The following is an 18,748-nucleotide window of genomic DNA, read 5'->3' as shown; positions in this document are numbered from 1 at the left end:
TGTTGATTTAAGTCTTTTCCCTTTTTTCTTGATGAGTCTGGCTAATGGTTTATCAATTTTGTTTATCCTCTCAAAGAACCAGCTTTTAGTTTTATTGAGCTTTGCTATTGTTTCCTTCATTTCTTTTTCATTTATTTCTGATCTGATTTTTATGATTTCTTTCCTTCTGCCAATTTTGGGGTTTTTTTGTTCTTTCTCTAATTGCTTTAGGTGTAAGGTTAGGTTGTTTATTTGAGATGTTTCTTGTTTCTTGAGGTAGGATCGTATTGCTATAAACTTCCCTCTTAGAACTGCTTTTGCTGCATCGTATAGATTTTGGGTTGTTGTGTTTTCATTCTCATTTGTTTCTAGGTATTTTTTGATTTCCTCTTCGATTTCTTCAGTGATCTCTTGGTTATTTAGTAGTATATTGTTTAGCCTCCATGTGTTTGTATTTTTTACAGTTTTTTTCCTGTAATTGATATCTAGTCTCGTAGAGTTGTGATATGTGTTGATAAGATTTTAATTTTCTTAAATTTACCAAGGCTTGATTTGTGACCCAAGATATGATCTATCCTGAAGAATGTTCCATGAGCACTTGAGAAGAAAGTGTATTCTGTTGTTTTGGGGTGGAATGTCTTTAAATATCAATTATGTCCATCTTGTTTAATGTGTCATTTAAAGCTTATGTTTCCCTATTTATTTTCATTTTGGATGATCTGTCCATTGGTGAAAGTGGGGTGTTAAAGTCCCCTACTATGATTTTGTTACTGTCGATTTCCCCTTTTATGGCTTTTAGCATTTGCCTTATGTATTGAGGTGCTCCTATGGTGGGTGCTCAAGTATTTAAAATTGTTATATCTTCTTCTTGGATTGACCCCTTGATCATTATGTAGTGTCCTTTTTTGTCTCTTGTAATTGTCTTTATTTTAAAGTCTATTTTGTCTGATATGAGAATTGCTACTCCAGCTTTCTTTTGATTTCCATTTGCATGGAATATCTTTTTCCATCCCCTCACTTTCAGTCTGTATGTGTCCCTAGGTCTGAAGTGGGTCTCTTGTAGACAGCATATATACGGGCCTTGTTTTTGTATCCATTTAGCCAGTCTATGTCTTTTGGTTGGGCCATTTAATCCATTTACAGTTAACGTAGTTATCGATATGTATGTTCCTATTACAATTTTCTTAATTGTTTTGGGTTTGTTATTGTAAGTCTTTTTCTTCTCTTGTGTTTCCTGCATGGAGAAGTTCCTTTAGCATTTGTTGTAAAGCTGGTTTGGTGGTGCTGATTTCTCTTAGCTTTTGCTTGTCTGTAAAGGTTTTAATTTCTCCATCGAATCTGAATGAGATCCTTGCTGGGTAGAGTAATCTTGGTTGTAGGTTTTTCCCTTTAATCACTTTTAATATGTCCTGCCACTCCCTTCTGGCCTGCAGAGTTTCTGCTGAAAGATCAGCTGTTAACCTTATGGGGATTCCCTTGTATGTTATTTGTTGCTTTTCCCTTGCTGCTTTTAATATTTTTTCTTTGTGTTTAATTTTTGATAGTTTGATTAATATGTGTCTTGGCATGTTTTCTTGGATTTATCCTGTATGCGACTCTCTGTGCTTCCTGGACTTGATTGACTATTTCCTTTCCCATGTTAGGGAAGTTTTCAACTATAATCTCTTGAAATATTTTCTCAGCCCCTTTCTTTTTCTCTTCTTCTTCTAGGACCCCTATAATTCGAATGGTGGTGCATTTGATGTTGTCCCAGAGGTCTCTGAGACTGTCCTCAGTTCTTTTCATTCTTTTTTCTTTATTTTGCTCTGTGGTAGTTATTTCCAGTATTTTATCTTCCTGGTCACTTATCCGTTCTTCTGCCTCAGTTATTCTGCTATTGATTCCTTCTAGAGAATTCTTAATTTCATTTACTGTATTCATCATTGTTTGTTTGCTCTTTAGTTCTTCTAGGTCCTTGTTAAGCATTTCTTGTATTTTCTCCATTCTATTTCCAAGATTTTGGATCATGTTTACTATCATTACTCTGAATTCTTTTACAGGTAGACTGCCTATTTCCTCTTCATTTGTTTGGTCTGGTGAGTTTTTACTTTGCTCCTTCATCTACTGTGTATTTCTCTGTCTTCTCATTTTGCTTAACTTTCTTAACTGGGGTCTCATTTTTTGCAGGCTGCTGTTTTGTAGTTCCCATTGTTTTTGGTGTCTGCCCCCAGTGGGTAAGGTTGGTTCAGTGGGTTGTGTAGGCTTCCTGGTGGAGGGGACTGGTGCCTGTGTTCTGGTTGGTGAGGCTGGATCTTGTCTTTCTGGTGGACAGGACCATATCTGGTGGTGAGTTTTGGGGTGTCTGTGAACTTATTATGATTTTAGGCAGCCTCTCTGCTAATGGGTGTGGTTGTGTTCCTGTCTTGCTAGTTGTTTGGCATGGGGTATCCAGCACTGGAGCTTGCTGGTCATTGAGTGGAGCTGGGTCTTAGCATTGAGACAGAGATCTCTGGGAGAGCTCTCGCCGATTGATATTACGTGGGGCCGGAAGGTCTCTGGTGGTCCAGTGTCCTGAGCTCAGCTCTCCCACCTCAGATGCTCAGGCCTGACATCCAGCCAGAACACCAAGACCCTGTCAGCCACACGGTTCAGAAGAAAAGGGAGGAAAAATGAAAGAAAGAAAGAAAAAAAGAGTTATTAAAATAAAAAATAGGAATAATGTTATTAAAATTAAAAAATTTTTAAAGTAATTTTAAAAAAAGAACAGAGCGACCAAACCAATAAGCAAATCCACCAATGATAACAAGCACTAAAAACTATACTAAGATAAACATAAAAATCAGAATCTAGTCAGTCCCATACAGCAAACCCCATGTCTACAGTTGCTCCCAAAGTCCACCTCCTCAATTTGGGATAATCGTTGCCTATTCAGGTATTCCACAGATGCAGGGTACATCAAGTTGATTGTGGAGATTTAATCCGCTGCTCCTGAGGCTGCTGGGAGAGATTTCCCTTTCTCTTCTTCGTTCGCACAGCTCCCAGGGTTCAGCTTTCGATTTGGCCCCGCCTCTGCATGTAGGTTGCCCTCTGGCATCTGTTCTTTGCCCAGACAGGAGGGAATTAAAGGAGCAGCTGATTCACTGGCTCTGGCTCACTCAGGCCCGGGGGAGGGAGGGGTACGGAATGCAGGGCGAGCCTGCAGCAGCAGAGGTCAGCGTGATGTTGCAACAACCTGAGGCGCGCCGTGTGTTTTCCCAGGGAAGTTGTCCCTGGATCCCGGGACCCTGGTAGAGGCGGGCTGCAAAGGCTCCCAGGAGGGGAGGTGTGGATAGTGACCTGTGCTTGCACACAGGATTCTTGGCGGCTACAGCAGCAGCCTTAGCGTTTCATGCCAGTCTCTGGTGTCCACGCCGATAGCCGCGGCTCACGCCCGTCTCTGAAGCTCATTTAGGCGGTGCTCTGAATCCCCTCTCCTCGCACACCTTGAAACAATGGTCTCTTGCCTCTTGCGCAGGCCAAACTTTTTCCCAGACTCCCTCATATTTTAGGGATCATGCTTTTGATTTCAAGTCTAAGACCTCTTTGTCTAGCCTGAGATCCCAAAGATTTTCTCCTATTTTTTTTTCTAAAAGTTTTATAGTTTTATGTTTTATATTTAGGTCTGTGATCCATTTGGAGTTACTTTTTGTATAAAATATGAGACTTTGGTCAAGGTTATTATTATTATTTTTTGAACTGTGGATGTTCAGCTGCTCCAATATCATTTGTTGAAAGGGCTATCCTTCCTCCAATAAATTGCTTTTGCCTTCTGTCAAAATCTGTTGGGCATTTTGGGTTCCTATTTTGTTCCATTGATCTATGTGTATCTTTCCATAGTCATAATTACAGTAGTTATAGAATAAATCTTAAAATTGTCTAGACTGAGTTCTTTCACTTTATTCTTCCTTTCCAAAATTGTTTTTATCCTAGTTTCTTTACCTTTTGATATAAATTCTAGAATAATCTTGTCTATATGTACAGACACTTGCTGGGATTTGATAAGAATTGCATTAAACCTGTACATTAATTTGGGGAGAATTAACATCTTTACTATGTTGAGTCTTCCAATCTATGAACATGGTATATTTATTTAAATCTTATTTGAATTCTTTCATTAGCATTGTGTAGTTTGTTTTCAGCACACAAGGCCTGTGTAGGTTTTGTTAAATTTATACCTATATATTATTGTTGGTGGTTTAAGGATCATCTCGTAAGATGTATTGGCCTCAAGCATAGATAAAACTGTGAGCAAAGTTGAAAAGACCAGAGATAGGGATGTACATTTTAAGTACTTTCTAAGGAGGTGTAGGTGTGTTCTGGTGTCTGTTACAATGATCTTCAACACCCACATGTATACATAGGGTCATCAGAGTCTGAAACGTTGGCATTCAAATTATTCAGCTGATTCTCTCCATACCACCGTATGATTCTAAGTTGTTCCCGTGTAGATTTTTCTACAGAGATTTTTCTGCAGGTCAAGGTTATTGAAATATCCAGCCCACATCTCTACTTGTGTCCATCAGTTAATAAATTGGCCTTCTGGTTACTTATCCTTCTCTGTCATCTTGGCTAATGATAACCTGCCTGTTGATCCATTTGTGATGACAAAAATTAAATTCCCAACGAGGACTGAATTCATGGACATGATCAGTTACCCAATGTAAATGTGAACCTTCCTGAGGATCCCCACATGTGCCCCATACCCTTCAATCTATAAAAGTATTAAAACTATAAATTGAAATTATAAAGTTGCATAAACACACAAAAATAGAAGATATCAAATGTTTTTCATTGTGCTATTGATAATTGAGTTAGTTCAATATAATATCACATTAGGTTGATGTCTTCCTCTTACCTCTTGACTACTTCCTCTTACTTTAATTTAAAAAGTATCTGGGGAAAAGAAGTGATTGTGGTCAGAAATTCCTGGATGTTTATTCTTTATTTGCCAAGAATGTACTGAAATATATGAAAATTGCATGTTCTTTTTAGTGTTTAGAACTGACTAAATTTATAAACCATCATTGAAATGTTTTTCTTCTCAGTTTTCAGAAGAAAATGCAAATAAAATGAAGAAAATATATGGGGAATTCTGTAGCCACCACAAGGAGGCTGTTAGCCTCTTTAAAGAACTCCAGCAGAATAAAAAGTTTCAGAATTTTATTAAGGCAAGTATTTTAAAACTCTGTTACAAAATGGTAAGCCAGCATGAAGTTCATACTTGTTTTTTAGATGATCTAACCAAGTTTCACATCTAGGTACTATTTTTCAGGGAAGAAGGAAGTGATAAGTTTGTGGCAAAGATAGAAAGCCTCTTTTTCTGTGTTAGTAAAATATTTCTCCCGAATCATTTACTTTTGTTTTTATACTTGCGAAGCCGTGTTCTTCATACTTCTGAGCACCTTTGTAATATCCTGTGAAGCTTTTCATGCCCTGACAAGTTATAAATCAGAAGAACCACAGTAAAAATAAAGAACCCACCCCATCCCCACTGGATTAATTTGAAGCAAGTCTGTGATGCACATCATTTCATATATAACTTGTATCACTGAACAATATATCTTTTAAAAATTACAGTGGCATTATTCCACTTAAATATACAATAATTCTTTAATATCTTCAAACAGCTGGCCAGTAATCAATTTCCCCTCATTAGCTCATAAAATTGGATCAGGATCTGACCAAGGTTTATATATTATCCATGGGGGGTTATGTCTTTTAAATCGCCTTTACATTGAATGCTTCCCATCCCATTTTTTTGGTGTCCTACTTATTTATTGAAGAAATTTGTCCTTTAGAGTTTCATAGATTCTAATTTTTTATCTACCATTTTAAGAATGCTACTGGATTCTCCTCCTTTTTTTTTTTTAAACATACGTGTGTATTGAGAACTTGAAAATAAGGCTTTGAGTTATTTAGAAAAAAGTTGCCCAGATTAGAGGAAACTTAAATGCTATGATGAATAATAACAAATGTAGAGGAAAGCCTGTTAGAAAAACAAACAGTTAATTGCACACTCATGTTCAAAGTGTAATTTTGATTTCTGAGTATTTTTCAAAACTTCTGCTATTCATGAATCTTAGCACTTATAAGTCTTCAAACCTGCTCATTTTTGGAATTAACTCTAAGTACATCAGTGTAACTTGAAACTTCATAATCTTGGAGAGTTGGGTTATTGAAATTAATTTCAAAGTATACAATTTAATGACTATATCAAGTTTTAATTAATGATGCAGCATGTTACGTCTGAATAGAATTATACTATTGCAGATTCTTTGTATTATTAAATTCCTACCTAAAAAGAAAATACAGGTAGTGTTTGTGTATATTAAAATTAAAATATATATACATATATATATATATTTTTAAGCTCCGAAATAGTAATCTTTTGGCTCGACGCCGAGGAATTCCAGAATGCATTCTGCTGGTCACTCAACGCATCACAAAATACCCTGTCTTGGTGGAAAGGATATTGCAGTACACAAAGGGTGAGTGATGACTTCTGGGATAAACATTTGCCTCTTTCATTAGTTTTAAACATAGCTGAGGTGTTGTAAACAGCTATAAATGCTTGTGGGTGCCTGATTCATAAAGATTTTTCGTTATGGAAAAACTGTGAAGCCTTAGGATTTGGATCCATTTTGAAAAGTTATCTTTCATAATGTGACTTGGCCAATAGTCTGAATTCCTCCAAGCAGCCCAAAGCAAGTAGACTTCCTCATACTTTGACCCTACCCTTCCCATCTGTATTTCCCCCATATCCAGACCTTAATACCTCTTCTTCTTCATCTTCCTATTACCTTCCCAGCAGTGATTTATTAGATTGAGAATGATTTATGAAGGAGCTATTTTTGACCCTGTCAATTCATCAAGTTCAAGGATTAACATCTGGATGTCCTTTAAGAACCTGTTAATGCACATGGCTGGCCCGTAAGCTCCTTGAGGGCTCTAGATTCAATACCTAGTGCAGAATGAGTTATCAATAAATAAATAAATATAACAGTGTAATGAATGGACAGATAAAAGTGCCTGTTCCTCAAGCTAGCTTATTGATTGTGAGTAAATTATTAGGGTGGTAGTGTCTTCTGTTAACAAGGGCTTTGGTTTGGCCTTGCGTAAACTTGCATGGCCGTTGCAGATACTTGGCTCTGCCGCTCATTAGTTGGGCAAGGTAATGAAATGAGCCTCAGTTCTCTCCACTACCAAACGAGAATACTAATCTTTATCTTATGGAATTGTTGTGAGGATTAAGTGAGATTGTCTCAGAAAGTGCCCAGTACACAGCCTGGTATAAACAAGGTGCTTGATAAGTGGGAGCTGTTTTTATTATCTTTATTATGACCAACTGCCTTGGAGATCATGAAAGTGGTAATGAGATCTTAAATTCCCGCTCTAAAAAGTCAACTTTTAACATCCTTTATTTGGAAGGGGTCTCAGTGAATAGAAATGCATGATTTGGTCTTTACATTTTTTTTTTAGTCACATTAGGATCTAAGTTCAGGCAGGAATGGTAGCATCCATTCCTTATATCCCATTTGTATTGCTTCCTATAATTTAACATAAAAGAAAATATAAGCACAGTAGAAAGAGAAAAGCCTCATAATTTTGTTCTCAGTTAAAGAATGAAAACAAAATTAAGACTTTTAGTTTATATTATGGTTATATTCTCTTTCTTAAGTTTAATACAATACTGAAAGACTAACATCTGGCGGACTGTGTTAAGCCAGCTAGTGCTCCTCCAAGAATCATCCCATGCCATATTCCAGGTAGGATGCATGACAGTGATTGCCTACTGTGTGTCAGAAATGAGAAGTGTGACTTCTGGCTCTGCACGCGTAGACGTCATAGTGGCTGAACGAACACTGCCTCCTTAGTTAGGTCAGACTTCTCCAACCTCTGTAGTTGCTGGGAACATTGGTTCATGTGACTCTTTATGGCAGTGCTTTTGGAATTTCATTAGGAGTACCCCTCACCTGGGGATCTCATTTACATGCAGACTCCGATTCAGTAGGTCTGGGGTAGAACCCAAGGTAAGCATTTCTAACAAGACCCCTGGGTGGGGCCAATGCTGCTGCACTTTGAGTTGCAAGTGGTTAAAAGACAGTAATTTATTCCTGAAGGTCAGAAGACTCGGAGCCTTTTCTTGGCCTTACTTTAAGTCACTTTGTAATTCAACTTTGATTTTCATTACTCAACTTTCCTATATTTAAAATATGCTCTTTATAAAGAAGAATCTTTTTTTTTTCATGGTGGGGAGTGCTGCTTAGGTGGGTGGCAGGTATAGTAAAGTAGTGAAGTAAATGAAGTATATTCTTTTCATGAGCAATGAGAAAATCTTCCTTGTTAACGATTGGTGTCACGATCTATTCCTTGGTTTCCTCACAAAGCCCTCAGGTACCTATCTGAGGCATTTAGAGCCTGGAAAGTTTAGACCCTTTGGAGGACTTGTTCTTATTCCATTTCACTGCTATTTCTGTGTGTTTATTTCTGCTGCTCTAGGCTCTTAGAGAATCTTTTATTTTCTCTGTTGTTTTTCTTTCTCCTCTCCTTCTAGCATTTTCTGACCTCCTGAAACTTTCCCTTTCAGTTCCATTCACCTCAATAAACATCAATTCGTTTTTTTTAAATCAGATATAGAAAATAGCTACATTTGGTTTCATCTAGAGCTCCAGGAGGCTGTTGCAGAAACTTCTCCAGCAGTTTTTCTTAAGATAATCTAGAGATAAGAGAGATGGCCAGTATTTCAGAGTAGCAGCTGGATTCGATGATCGTCTACTCTGTTGGCGTGAGTGTGGCTGAGCTACCTACTCTGCACAGTGCCTTGGTCCCATTTTTTTTAGGTTGAAAAAATATTTTAATATATATTATTAATATATTTATCTTTATGTTAATGCAGTTGTAAGTTATAATTTTATATGTTATTTTTTTAGGGAGAGAGGGATCTAGGAAAGCAAATGAGTCCGAGGTCTATTCAAGTCACCCTGCAGCTCCCTTCTGGGAAAGGACTCCAGCTTGGGCTTGTAGCTCAGTTAAGTTCTAAGAAGCTAGGTGTGGGGTTTGCTTAATTACCTGTGTCTGGGAAGGTGGAAGGAAGGCCTAACTTGGGCTATGACACATTCACTGCTCTAGGAAGGAAGGTCAGACCAGTCTCTAGAACTCAGACATCGTATTGTCACAGTGTTTCTGCTGAAGCATCTGATATGTAAATCTTCTTAATAATACATTTTAACCATCCTTTTGGGGAGGGGGGGTGTGGAGTGATGATAGAATATTTGAAGTTAATCCAATATTTTTGCTCTGGGATTTTTGCTATTTGGATGATGTATTTAACTTTATTTAAAACTAAAGAAAAGGTGTCTTCCTTATTAGCGCTCTGGCTTATTTCATGGTGTCTGTTCTTTCTTTTTCCCATGCAGAGAGCACTGAAGAACAGAAAGACTTATGCAAAGCTCTTTGCTTAATTAAAGACATGATTGCAGCTGTGGATTTAAAAGTCAGCGAACATGAGAAAAAACAAAAATGGCTTGAGATCCTAAATAAGATTGAAAACAAAACATATACCAAGCTTAAAAATGGCCACGTGTTTAGGAAACAGGCACTGATGAGTAAAGAAAGGACCCTGTTATACGATGGCCTTGTTTATTGGAAAACCGCTACGGGTCGTTTCAAAGGTACCGTGGCTCTAACAGACCAATTTCTCCCTCATGTTCACGCACATTATTCATTTAACAGAGGACAGATTTTCCAAAGAAAAATGGTTCAGTGATGCAGGCCCACACACAAACCCTAGGTCAGTGGAAAGATCCCTGTAGGATCAAGATGAAAACTTCCATAGGCACAGGTGGACCACGCTACAAACCTTAGGGGAAGTTTGCTGCCTCAAGCAGAAGGCTTCTTATGTATTGCATGGGTTTTCAAGTTTGCGATGTTTGAATCAAAGGACCTGAGAATTCTGCTAATTGTTGGCATGGAAATATTATTCTGGAAAATGTGCCTACACACTCAGGATCTGTTGTGTGCCAAGCCAGCCAGGAGCTCAGACCATTGAGGGGAAAAATGAGCTCTAAACATCATCTTTGGGACTGAATGATATAATGCATAAATATACATAGTAATGCATAAATATACACGTTGACATTGGTGTGCTGTTTGCTATCAGGCATTAACCTGCCTATTAATCTGGTTAGAGTCTAAAATAGTTTATTCTGATCCTTAAGAAATGATTCTGTAGCTAGCACCTTGTCCGAGGCTTTGTCAACATTGGCCACTAGATTTAAAACCCTAGAATGGCCTCTGGAGTTTAAAAATTTTACTGATGCTGAAGTCTCCTCCCAGAGGTTCTGATTTTATTGGTCTGGGGGTGAAGCCCAGGCATAGGGATGCTCAAAGCACCCAGGTGGGTCTGCAGTCAGGGTTAAGCACCACTGGCCCAACCTTCTTGTTTCTGATATGTCTTAGTATCTTCCTTAGGTAAGCAATGAGAGGAAGAGGTGGTTAAATTCCAGGTACTCCAAGGTTGCTACCCACTGAAGGATTATCAAGTTTTGGTAGTGCTTGCAACAAATGACCAAAGGACTTATTGATCAGAAACTTGCAGTGTTGCAACTAAACATGAACCATACTTAGAATATTAACCACAACTAAAATATTAACCGCAGTCTGTAGATCCTATTGCTCCAAGTCATTTGCTCTTTATCTGTTTTGTGGACTGAACAGCTGGGTAACTTTTTGTTAGAATGTTAGTGGTATAGTGAAGGTGGGTTCTTGTGAACAGTATGTAAGGGAGGTGTAGGACCTCAGACTTCCCTCAGATCCAGATGGAACAAAATAGCAGATTAGTATATATAGTAATTCAAGGCAGAAGCTGCCCATGAACATTTTTAATTAAGCACTTTTTTGCCGTAAAGGTAAGGGCTTGCTCTATTCTATTAGAACCTTGTTTTTTATTGAATCTTTTTCTTCCATTTGGAAGGCTACAACATTAAATTTTGCTGGAGATTTAGCTGTACCAACCGTGACACACACAAGCGTGCACTTAAACACAGCTTACCTACTAAGTTATCTATAAAATATATCTTTAGCTATCATAATACAGGCATTTTAATAAAGGTTTTATAGTTAGACTAAAAGTTAGTATTTATTTTTAGTATGTTTATTTAAATTATTTAAACATGAAATTAGAATTTTAATAAAGACATTTGAATTGTGGTTTGCTTCATTAATACTAGTAATATTTTTCCTTTGAAGATATCCTAGCTCTGCTTCTATCTGATGTGCTGCTCTTTTTACAAGAAAAAGACCAGAAGTACATCTTTGCAGCTGTTGTAAGTATATGGCCGTGTGATGAATATTTTAATTGGTTTAATCCCACATCTCCTTGAAAAATGCCTGAAATTCCTAATGAAATTAAATGGTCATTGGCAAGATCATGCCTGTGGTATAGTCCCATTATTAGCAATTACAGTGTTCAGTAGCAAGGATCCAGTTGGGTTTACCAAGCATGATATGCATTGATTTATTGCAACTAGGACTGGTAGTCAGCTGATGCAGCAATTTAACCAGTTGTGAAAATATTGAAGTACTTTGATACTGGTTGGTGAATAGGCACTGCCCTAAACCCCACAAGGGGACCCTCTGCTGTCTGGCTATCTTGGTCTTTCCTCCAGAAACCCCCTCCCCCTGCAGTCCTGACTTCCCAGCACCTCAAATGTTAATGATGGGAATAACGAGTCACTTCTGGCACCTCACTCTCTCTACCCTCATTGGACAGTGCCTGCTGTACCAGTTGCCAACTCCATTCATAACTGTTATGATGCTCCTTCTGCCAGACACGAGAACACCATCCTGGTATCTAAAGTGTAAAGACGATTCTTTCTTAATTCTCTCATAATGGCTACTAATAACTAAGGTTGTTCATGTAACACTTGCCTTTGTAGTGTGTTATTGTAATCTCATTGCCAGCACAGAGTGAGACTCAGACTAGCAGTAAAACCAGTATTTTATAGCATTTCTTATATAGCATCTTGTCCACAGTGACTCGCTTAAAGATGGAAGATGTCATGAGTCAACCCCTTGTCAGCATCATGGAGCATCAGGCCCTGTTATAGGAAAGAATCTAAGATGCAGTACCAATGTGGGCGGTATAATGGTGCTTCTCTACAATGTTAGTGTTTATCATCCATTGACTGACAGGATATTTGGGTACCATTAGCAGATATCCTCAATTTCAACTGGTTTTGGCAAATTCATAGCTTAAAGAAGTTTATGTTATGCTGTTCAGAGAAAACAAAGAAGCATGCCTGCTCAGTGATGGATTCTGGGGAGGAAGAGGCTGGAGCAGTGTCTCAGCTGCCTCTCCATCTTGTCAGGTTGGCCCAGTAGCCTTCTTCACCCTGTTCAGCACATTGCCTCTCATCAACACAGTGATGCCAAGTTGTATAAAGGTCAGAGATTATTTCACAAAGCTACACCAGAGGATAACAAGAGGCCTTAAACTAGTTCCATGGCCCTGATCCATTTGAACTGTATATATTGCCTATTTCATGACAACCTGATTTGTCTAACAACCTGTTAGACAACTGATTTGTCTAACAACCTGTCTCTGCTATTATCTTGGATGCTCTGAAGGATCACAGAGAAAATAAGCAGGAAGGTGGGAACATTTTGTTTGCCCTGTGGGATGGTGAGGGCCATGCTGGAAGAGAAAACAAATTCACACCACATTTTTATAAACAAAGGTTTCTTCAAAAACTAAGACCAGAAAGAGAAGCAAATCCTGCTTCTTGGGTGGTATAGGCCAGGTGACCTGCTGATGGATCAAAAATTCGACACAGCAAAAAGACAGCTATCGGGCTTCCCTGGTGGTGCAGTGGTTGAGAATCTGCCTGCCAATACAGGGGACACGGGTTCGATCCCTGGTCTGGGAAGATCCCACATGCCACGGAGCAACTAGGCCTGTGGGCCACAACTACTGAGCCTGCGCATCTGGAGCCTGTGCTCTGCAACAAGAGAGGCCACGACAGTGAGAGGCCCGCGCACGGTGAAGAAGAGTGTCCCCTGCTCGCCACAACTAGAGAAAGCCCTCGCACAGAAACGAAGACCCAACACAGCCAAAAATAAATAAATAAAAAACTAAATAAATTAAAAAAAAAAAAAAAAGACAGCTATCTTGTTTTCTAGGACAATGTGCAAATGGATTCAGATCAAGTTGTGATGCTCAACTTAAAATATGACCTGAAATATGAATCTGTTCCTCTTACCTGATCTCTTTTTTTGGGGGGAGGCCTTATATACCATTCTTTTTTGAATTTTTGAATTTTATTTTATTTATTTTTTTATACAGCAGGTTCTTATTAGTTATCCATTTTATACATATTAGTGTATACATGTCAATCCCAGTCTCCCAATTCATCACACCTGCCCCCCCACCGCCACTTTCCCCGCCTTGGTGTCTATACGTTTGTTCTCTACATCTGTGTCTCTATTTCTGCCCTGCAAACAGGTTCATCTGTACCATTTTTCTAGGTTCCACATATATGCGTTAATATACGATATTTGTTTTTCTCTTTCTGACTTACTTCACTCCGTATGACAGTCTCTAGATCCATCCACATCTCTACAAATGACCCAATTTTGTTCCTTTTTATGGCTGAGTAATATTCCCTTTTATATATGTACCACATCTTCTTTATCCATTCATCTGTCGATAGGCATTTAGGTTGCTTCCATGACCTGGCTATTGTAAACAGTGCTGCAATGAACATTGGGGTGCATGTGTCTTTTTGAATTATGGTTTTCTCAGGGTATATGCCCAGTAGTGGGATTGCTGTGTCATATGGTAGTCCTATTTTTCGTTTTTTAAGGAACCTCCGTACTGTTCTCCATAGTGGCTGTATCAATTTACGTTCCCACCAACAGTGCAAGAGGGTTCCCTTATCTCCACACCCTCTCCAGCATTTGTTGTTTGTAGATTTTCTGATGATGCCTATTCTAACTGGTTTGAGGTGATGCCTTCTTGTAATTTTGATTTGCATTTCTCTAATAATTAGTGATGTTGAGCAGCTTTTCATGTGCTTCTTGGCCATCTGTATGTCTTCTTTGGAGAAATGTCTATTTAGGTCTTCTGCCCATTTTTGGATTGGGTTGTTTGTTTTTATAATATTGAGCTGCATGAGCTGTTTATATATTTTGGAGATTAATCCTTTGTCCATTGGTTCATTTGCAAATATTTTTTCCCATTCTGAGGGTTGTCTTTTTGTCTTGTTTGTAGTTCCTTTGCTGTGCAAAAGATTTTAAGTTTCATTAGGTCCCATTTGTTTATTTTTGTTTTTATTTCCATTACTCTAGGGGATGGATCAGAAAAGATCTTGCTGTGATTTATGTCAAAGAGTGTTCTTCCCATGTTTTCCTCTAAGAGTTTTATAGTATCTTGTCTTACATTTAGGTCTGTAATCCATTTTGAATTTATTTTTGTGTATGGTGTTAGGGGATGTTTTACTTTCATTCTTTTACATGTAGCTGTCCAGTTTTCCCAGCACCACTTGTTGAAGAGACTATCTTTTCTCCATTGTACATCCTTGCTTCTTTTGTCATAGAATAGTTGACCATAGGTGTGTGGGTTTACCTCTGGGCTTTCTATCCTGTTCCATTGATGTATATTTCTGTTTTTATGCCAGTACCATATTGTCATCATTACTGTAGCTTTGAAGTATAGTCTGAAGTCAGGGAGTCTGATTCCTCCCGCTCCGTTTTTTTCCCTCAAGACTGCTTTGGCTATTTGGGGTCTTTTGTGTCTCCATACAAATTTTAAGATTTTCTGTTCTAGTTCTGTAAAAAATTCCATTAGTAATTTGATGGGGATTTACTGAATCTGTAGATTGCTTTGGGTAGTATAGGCATTTTTACATTATTGATTCTTCCAATCCAAGAACATGGTATATCTCTCCATCTGTTTGTATCACCTTTAATTTCTTTCATCAGTATCTTGTAGTTGTCTGCATACAGGTCTTTTGTCTCCCTAGGTAGGTTTATTCCTATGTATTTTATTCTTTTTATTGCAGTGGTAAATGGGAGTATTTCCTTAATTTCTCTTTCAGATTTTTCATCATTACTGTATAGGAATGCAAGAGATTTCTGTGCATTAATTTTGTATGCTGCAACTTTACCAAATTCATTGATTAGCTCTAGTAGTTTTCTGGTGGCATCTCTAGGATTCTCTATGTATAGTATTATGTCATCTGAAAACAGTGACAGTTTTACTTCTTCTTCTCCAATTTGTATTCCTTTTATTTCTTTTTCTTCTCTGATTGCCATGGCTAGGACTTCCAAAAGTGTTGAATAATAGTGGCAAGGTTGGACATCCTTGTCTTGTTCCTGATCTTAGAGGAAATGCTTTCAGTTTTTCACCATTGAGAATGATGTTTGCTGTGGCCTTTAATATGGCCTTTATTATGTAGAGGTAGGTTCCCCTATGCCCACTTTCTGGAGAGTTTTTATCATAAATGGGTGTTGAATTTTGTCAAAAGCTTTTTCTGCATCTATTGAGATGATCATATGGTTTTTATTCTTCAGTTTGTTAATATGGTATATCACATTGATTGATTTGTGTATATTGAAGAATCCTTGCATCCCTGGGATAAATCCCACTTGATCATGGTGTATGATCCTTTTAATGTGTTGCTGGGTTCTGTTTTCTAGTATTTTGTTGAGGATTTTTGCATCTATATTCATGAGTTATATTGGTCTGTAATTTTCTTTTTTTGTAGTATCTTTGTCTGGTTTTGGTATCAGGGTGATGGTGGCCTCATAGAATGAGTTTGGGAGTGTTCCTTCCTCTGCAATTTTTTGGAAGAGTTTGAGAAGGATGGGTGTTAGCTCTTCTCTAAATGTTTGATAGAATTCACCTGTGAAGCCATCTGGTCCTGGACTTTTGTTTGTTGGAAGATTTTTAATCACAGTTTCAATTTCATTACTTGTGATTGGTCTGTTCATATTTTCTGTTTCTTCCTGGTTCAGTCTTGGAAGGTTATACCTTTCTAAGAATTTGTCCATTTCTTCCAGGTTGTCCATTTTATAGGCATAGAGTTGCTTGTAGTAGTCTCTTAGGATGCTTTGTATTTCTGCGGTGTCTGTTGTAACTTCTCCTTTTTCATTTCTAATTTTATTGACTTGAGTCCTCTCCCTCATTTTCTTGATGAGTCTGGCTAATGGTTTATCAACTTTGTTTATCTTGTCAAAGAACCAGCTTTTGGTTTTATTGATCTTTGCTATTGTTTTCTTTGTTTCTATTTGATTTATTTCTGCTCTGATCTTTATGATTTCTTTCCTTCTACTAACTTTGGCTTTTGTTTGTTCTTCTTTCTCTAGTCCCTTTAGGTGTAAGGTTAGATTGTTTATTTGAGATGTTTCTTGTTTCTTGAGGTAGGCTTGTATTGCTATAAACTTCCCTTTTAGAACTGCTTTTGCTGCATCTGATAGGTTTTGGATCATCGTGTTTTCATTGTCATTTGTCTCTAGGTATTTTTTGATTTCCTCTTTGATTTCTTCAGTGATCTCTTGGTTATTTAGTAATGTATTGTTTAGCCTCCATATGTTTGTGGTTTTTACGTTTTTTTTCCCTGTAATTGATTTCTAATCTCATAGCATTGTGATCAGAAAAGATGCTTGATATGATTTCAATTTTCTTAAATTTACTGAGGCTTGATTTGTGACCCAAGATGTGATCTATCCTGGAGAATATTCCATGTGCACTTGAGAAGAAAGTGTAGTCTGCTGTTTTTGCATGGAATGTCCTATAAACATCAATTAAATCTATCTGGTCTATTGTGTCACTTAGAGCTTGTGTTTCCTTATTAATTTTCTGTTTGGATGATCTGTCCATTGGTGTAAGTGAGGTGTTAGAGTCCCCCACTATTATTGTGTTACTGTCAATTTCCTCTTTTATAGCTGTTAGCAGTTGCCTTATGTATTGAGGTGCTCCTATGTTGGGTGCATATATATTTATAATTGTTATATCTTCTTCTTGGATTGATCCCTTGATCATTATGTAGTGTCCTTCCTTGTCTCTTGTAACATTCTTTATTTTAAACTCTATTTTATCTGAGGTTGAGTATTTGCTGATCCAGCTTTCTTTTAATTTCCATTTGCATGGAATATCTTTTTCCATCCCCTCACTTTCAGTCTGTATGTGTCCCTAGGTCTGAAGTGGGTCTTCAGACCCACTGAAGTGTAGACAGCATATATATGGGTCTTATTTTTGTATCCATTCAGTGAGCCTGTGTCTTTTGCTTTGAGCATTTAATCCATTCACGTTTAAGGTATTTATCGATATGTATGTTCCTATTACCATTTTCTTAATTGTTATGGGTTTGTTTTTGTAGGTCCTTTTCTTCTCTTGTGTTTCCCACTTAGAGAAGTTCCTTTCGCATTTGTTGTAGAGCTGGTTTGGTGGTGCTGAATTCTCTTAGCTTTTGCTTGTCTGTAAAGCTTTTGATTTCTCTGTCGAATCTGAATGAGATCCTTGCCTGGTAGTGTAATCTTGGTTGTAGTTTCTTCCCTTTCATCACTTTAAATATATCATGCCACTCCCTTCTGGCTTGTAGAGTTTCTGCTGAGAAATCAGCTGTTAACCTTATGGGAGTTCCCTTGTATGTTTTTTGTCATTTTTCCCTTGTTGCTTTCAATAATTTTTCTTTGTCTTTAATTTTTGTCAATTTGATTACTCTATGTCTCGGTGTGTTTCTCCTTGGGTTTCTCCTGCCTGGGACTCTCTGTACTTTCTGGACTTGGGTGGCTATTTCCTTTCACATGTTAGGGAAGTTTCGACTATAATCTCTTCAAATATTTTCTCAGGTCCTTTCTCTCTTCTCCTTCTGGGACCCCTATAATGCGAATGTTGTTGCATTTAATGTTGTCCCAGAGGTCTCTTAGGCTGTCTTCATTTCTTTTTATTCCTTTTTTCTTTATTCTGTTCTGTGGCAGTGAATTCTACCATTCTGTCTTCCAGGTCACTTATCCGTTCTTCTCCTCAGTTATTCTCCTACTGATTCCTTCTAGTGTATTTTTCATTTGAGTTATTGTATTGTTCATCTCTGTTTGTTTGTTCTTTAATTCTTCTAGGTCTTTGTTAAACGTTTCTTACATCGTCTCGATCTTTGCCTCCATTCTTTTTCTGAGGTACTGTATCATCTTCAATATCATTATTCTGAGTTCTTTTTCTGGAAGGTTGCCTATCTCCACTTCATTTAGTTGTTTTTCTGGGGTTTTATCTTGTTCCTTCATCTGGTACATAGCCTTCTGCCTTTTCATCTTGTCTGTCTTTCTGTGAATGTGGTTTTTGTTCCACAGGCTGCAGGATTGTAGTTCTTCTTGCTTCTGCTGTCTGCCCTCCCCTCTTATCTGATCTCTTGAAGAGTTATTGGTGCCACCCTTAGAGCACATTTGCCATTAAGTGGGACACTAGGAATGCAATCCATCAAATGTCAGAATGGCGGCAGCCACAACTTAGGTCCTCTTTGTATAATGTGTTTGGCTATGGACAGTAGTACGATGGTGCTGATACTGTTTCCTGACGATGTTAGTCTGCCACATAGCTGCCTTCATAAAGGCCAGTCAAGGCCTTGTCAATGTCAGGGAGCAAAAGAGAAAGCATTATTCTGAGAGTCAATGCACACTACTGTTCAACCCTATGCTTTTTAGGTGCATCGTGTACATTTAGTGGACACAAACCCAGGTATCTTACTTTGTAGTTAAC

General features: G+C 37.9%; 1 protein-coding gene across 4 annotated transcripts in view; it reads left to right on the top strand.

Annotated features, from left to right (window-relative positions):
• ARHGEF28 (Rho guanine nucleotide exchange factor 28) overlaps positions 1–18,748 on the top strand; it is a gene marked incomplete at its 5' end in the record, with an annotated part of 258,133 nt that overhangs the window by 187,942 nt on the left and 51,443 nt on the right. For all 4 annotated transcript variants that reach the window (XM_079702486.1, XM_079702488.1, XM_079702489.1 and 1 more), the window contains 4 exons: positions 5,043–5,165; positions 6,368–6,485; positions 9,414–9,668; positions 11,245–11,321. In XM_079702486.1, the coding sequence (XP_079558612.1) occupies positions 5,043–5,165; positions 6,368–6,485; positions 9,414–9,668; positions 11,245–11,321 (573 nt within the window). The remainder of the gene's footprint in view (positions 1–5,042; positions 5,166–6,367; positions 6,486–9,413; positions 9,669–11,244; positions 11,322–18,748) is intronic.

Source organism: Hyperoodon ampullatus (assembly GCF_949752795.1).
Source record: "Hyperoodon ampullatus genome assembly, chromosome: 4".
NCBI classification, from domain to species: domain Eukaryota; kingdom Metazoa; phylum Chordata; class Mammalia; order Artiodactyla; family Ziphiidae; genus Hyperoodon; species Hyperoodon ampullatus.
This window is presented reverse-complemented; position numbering and strand designations above follow the sequence as displayed.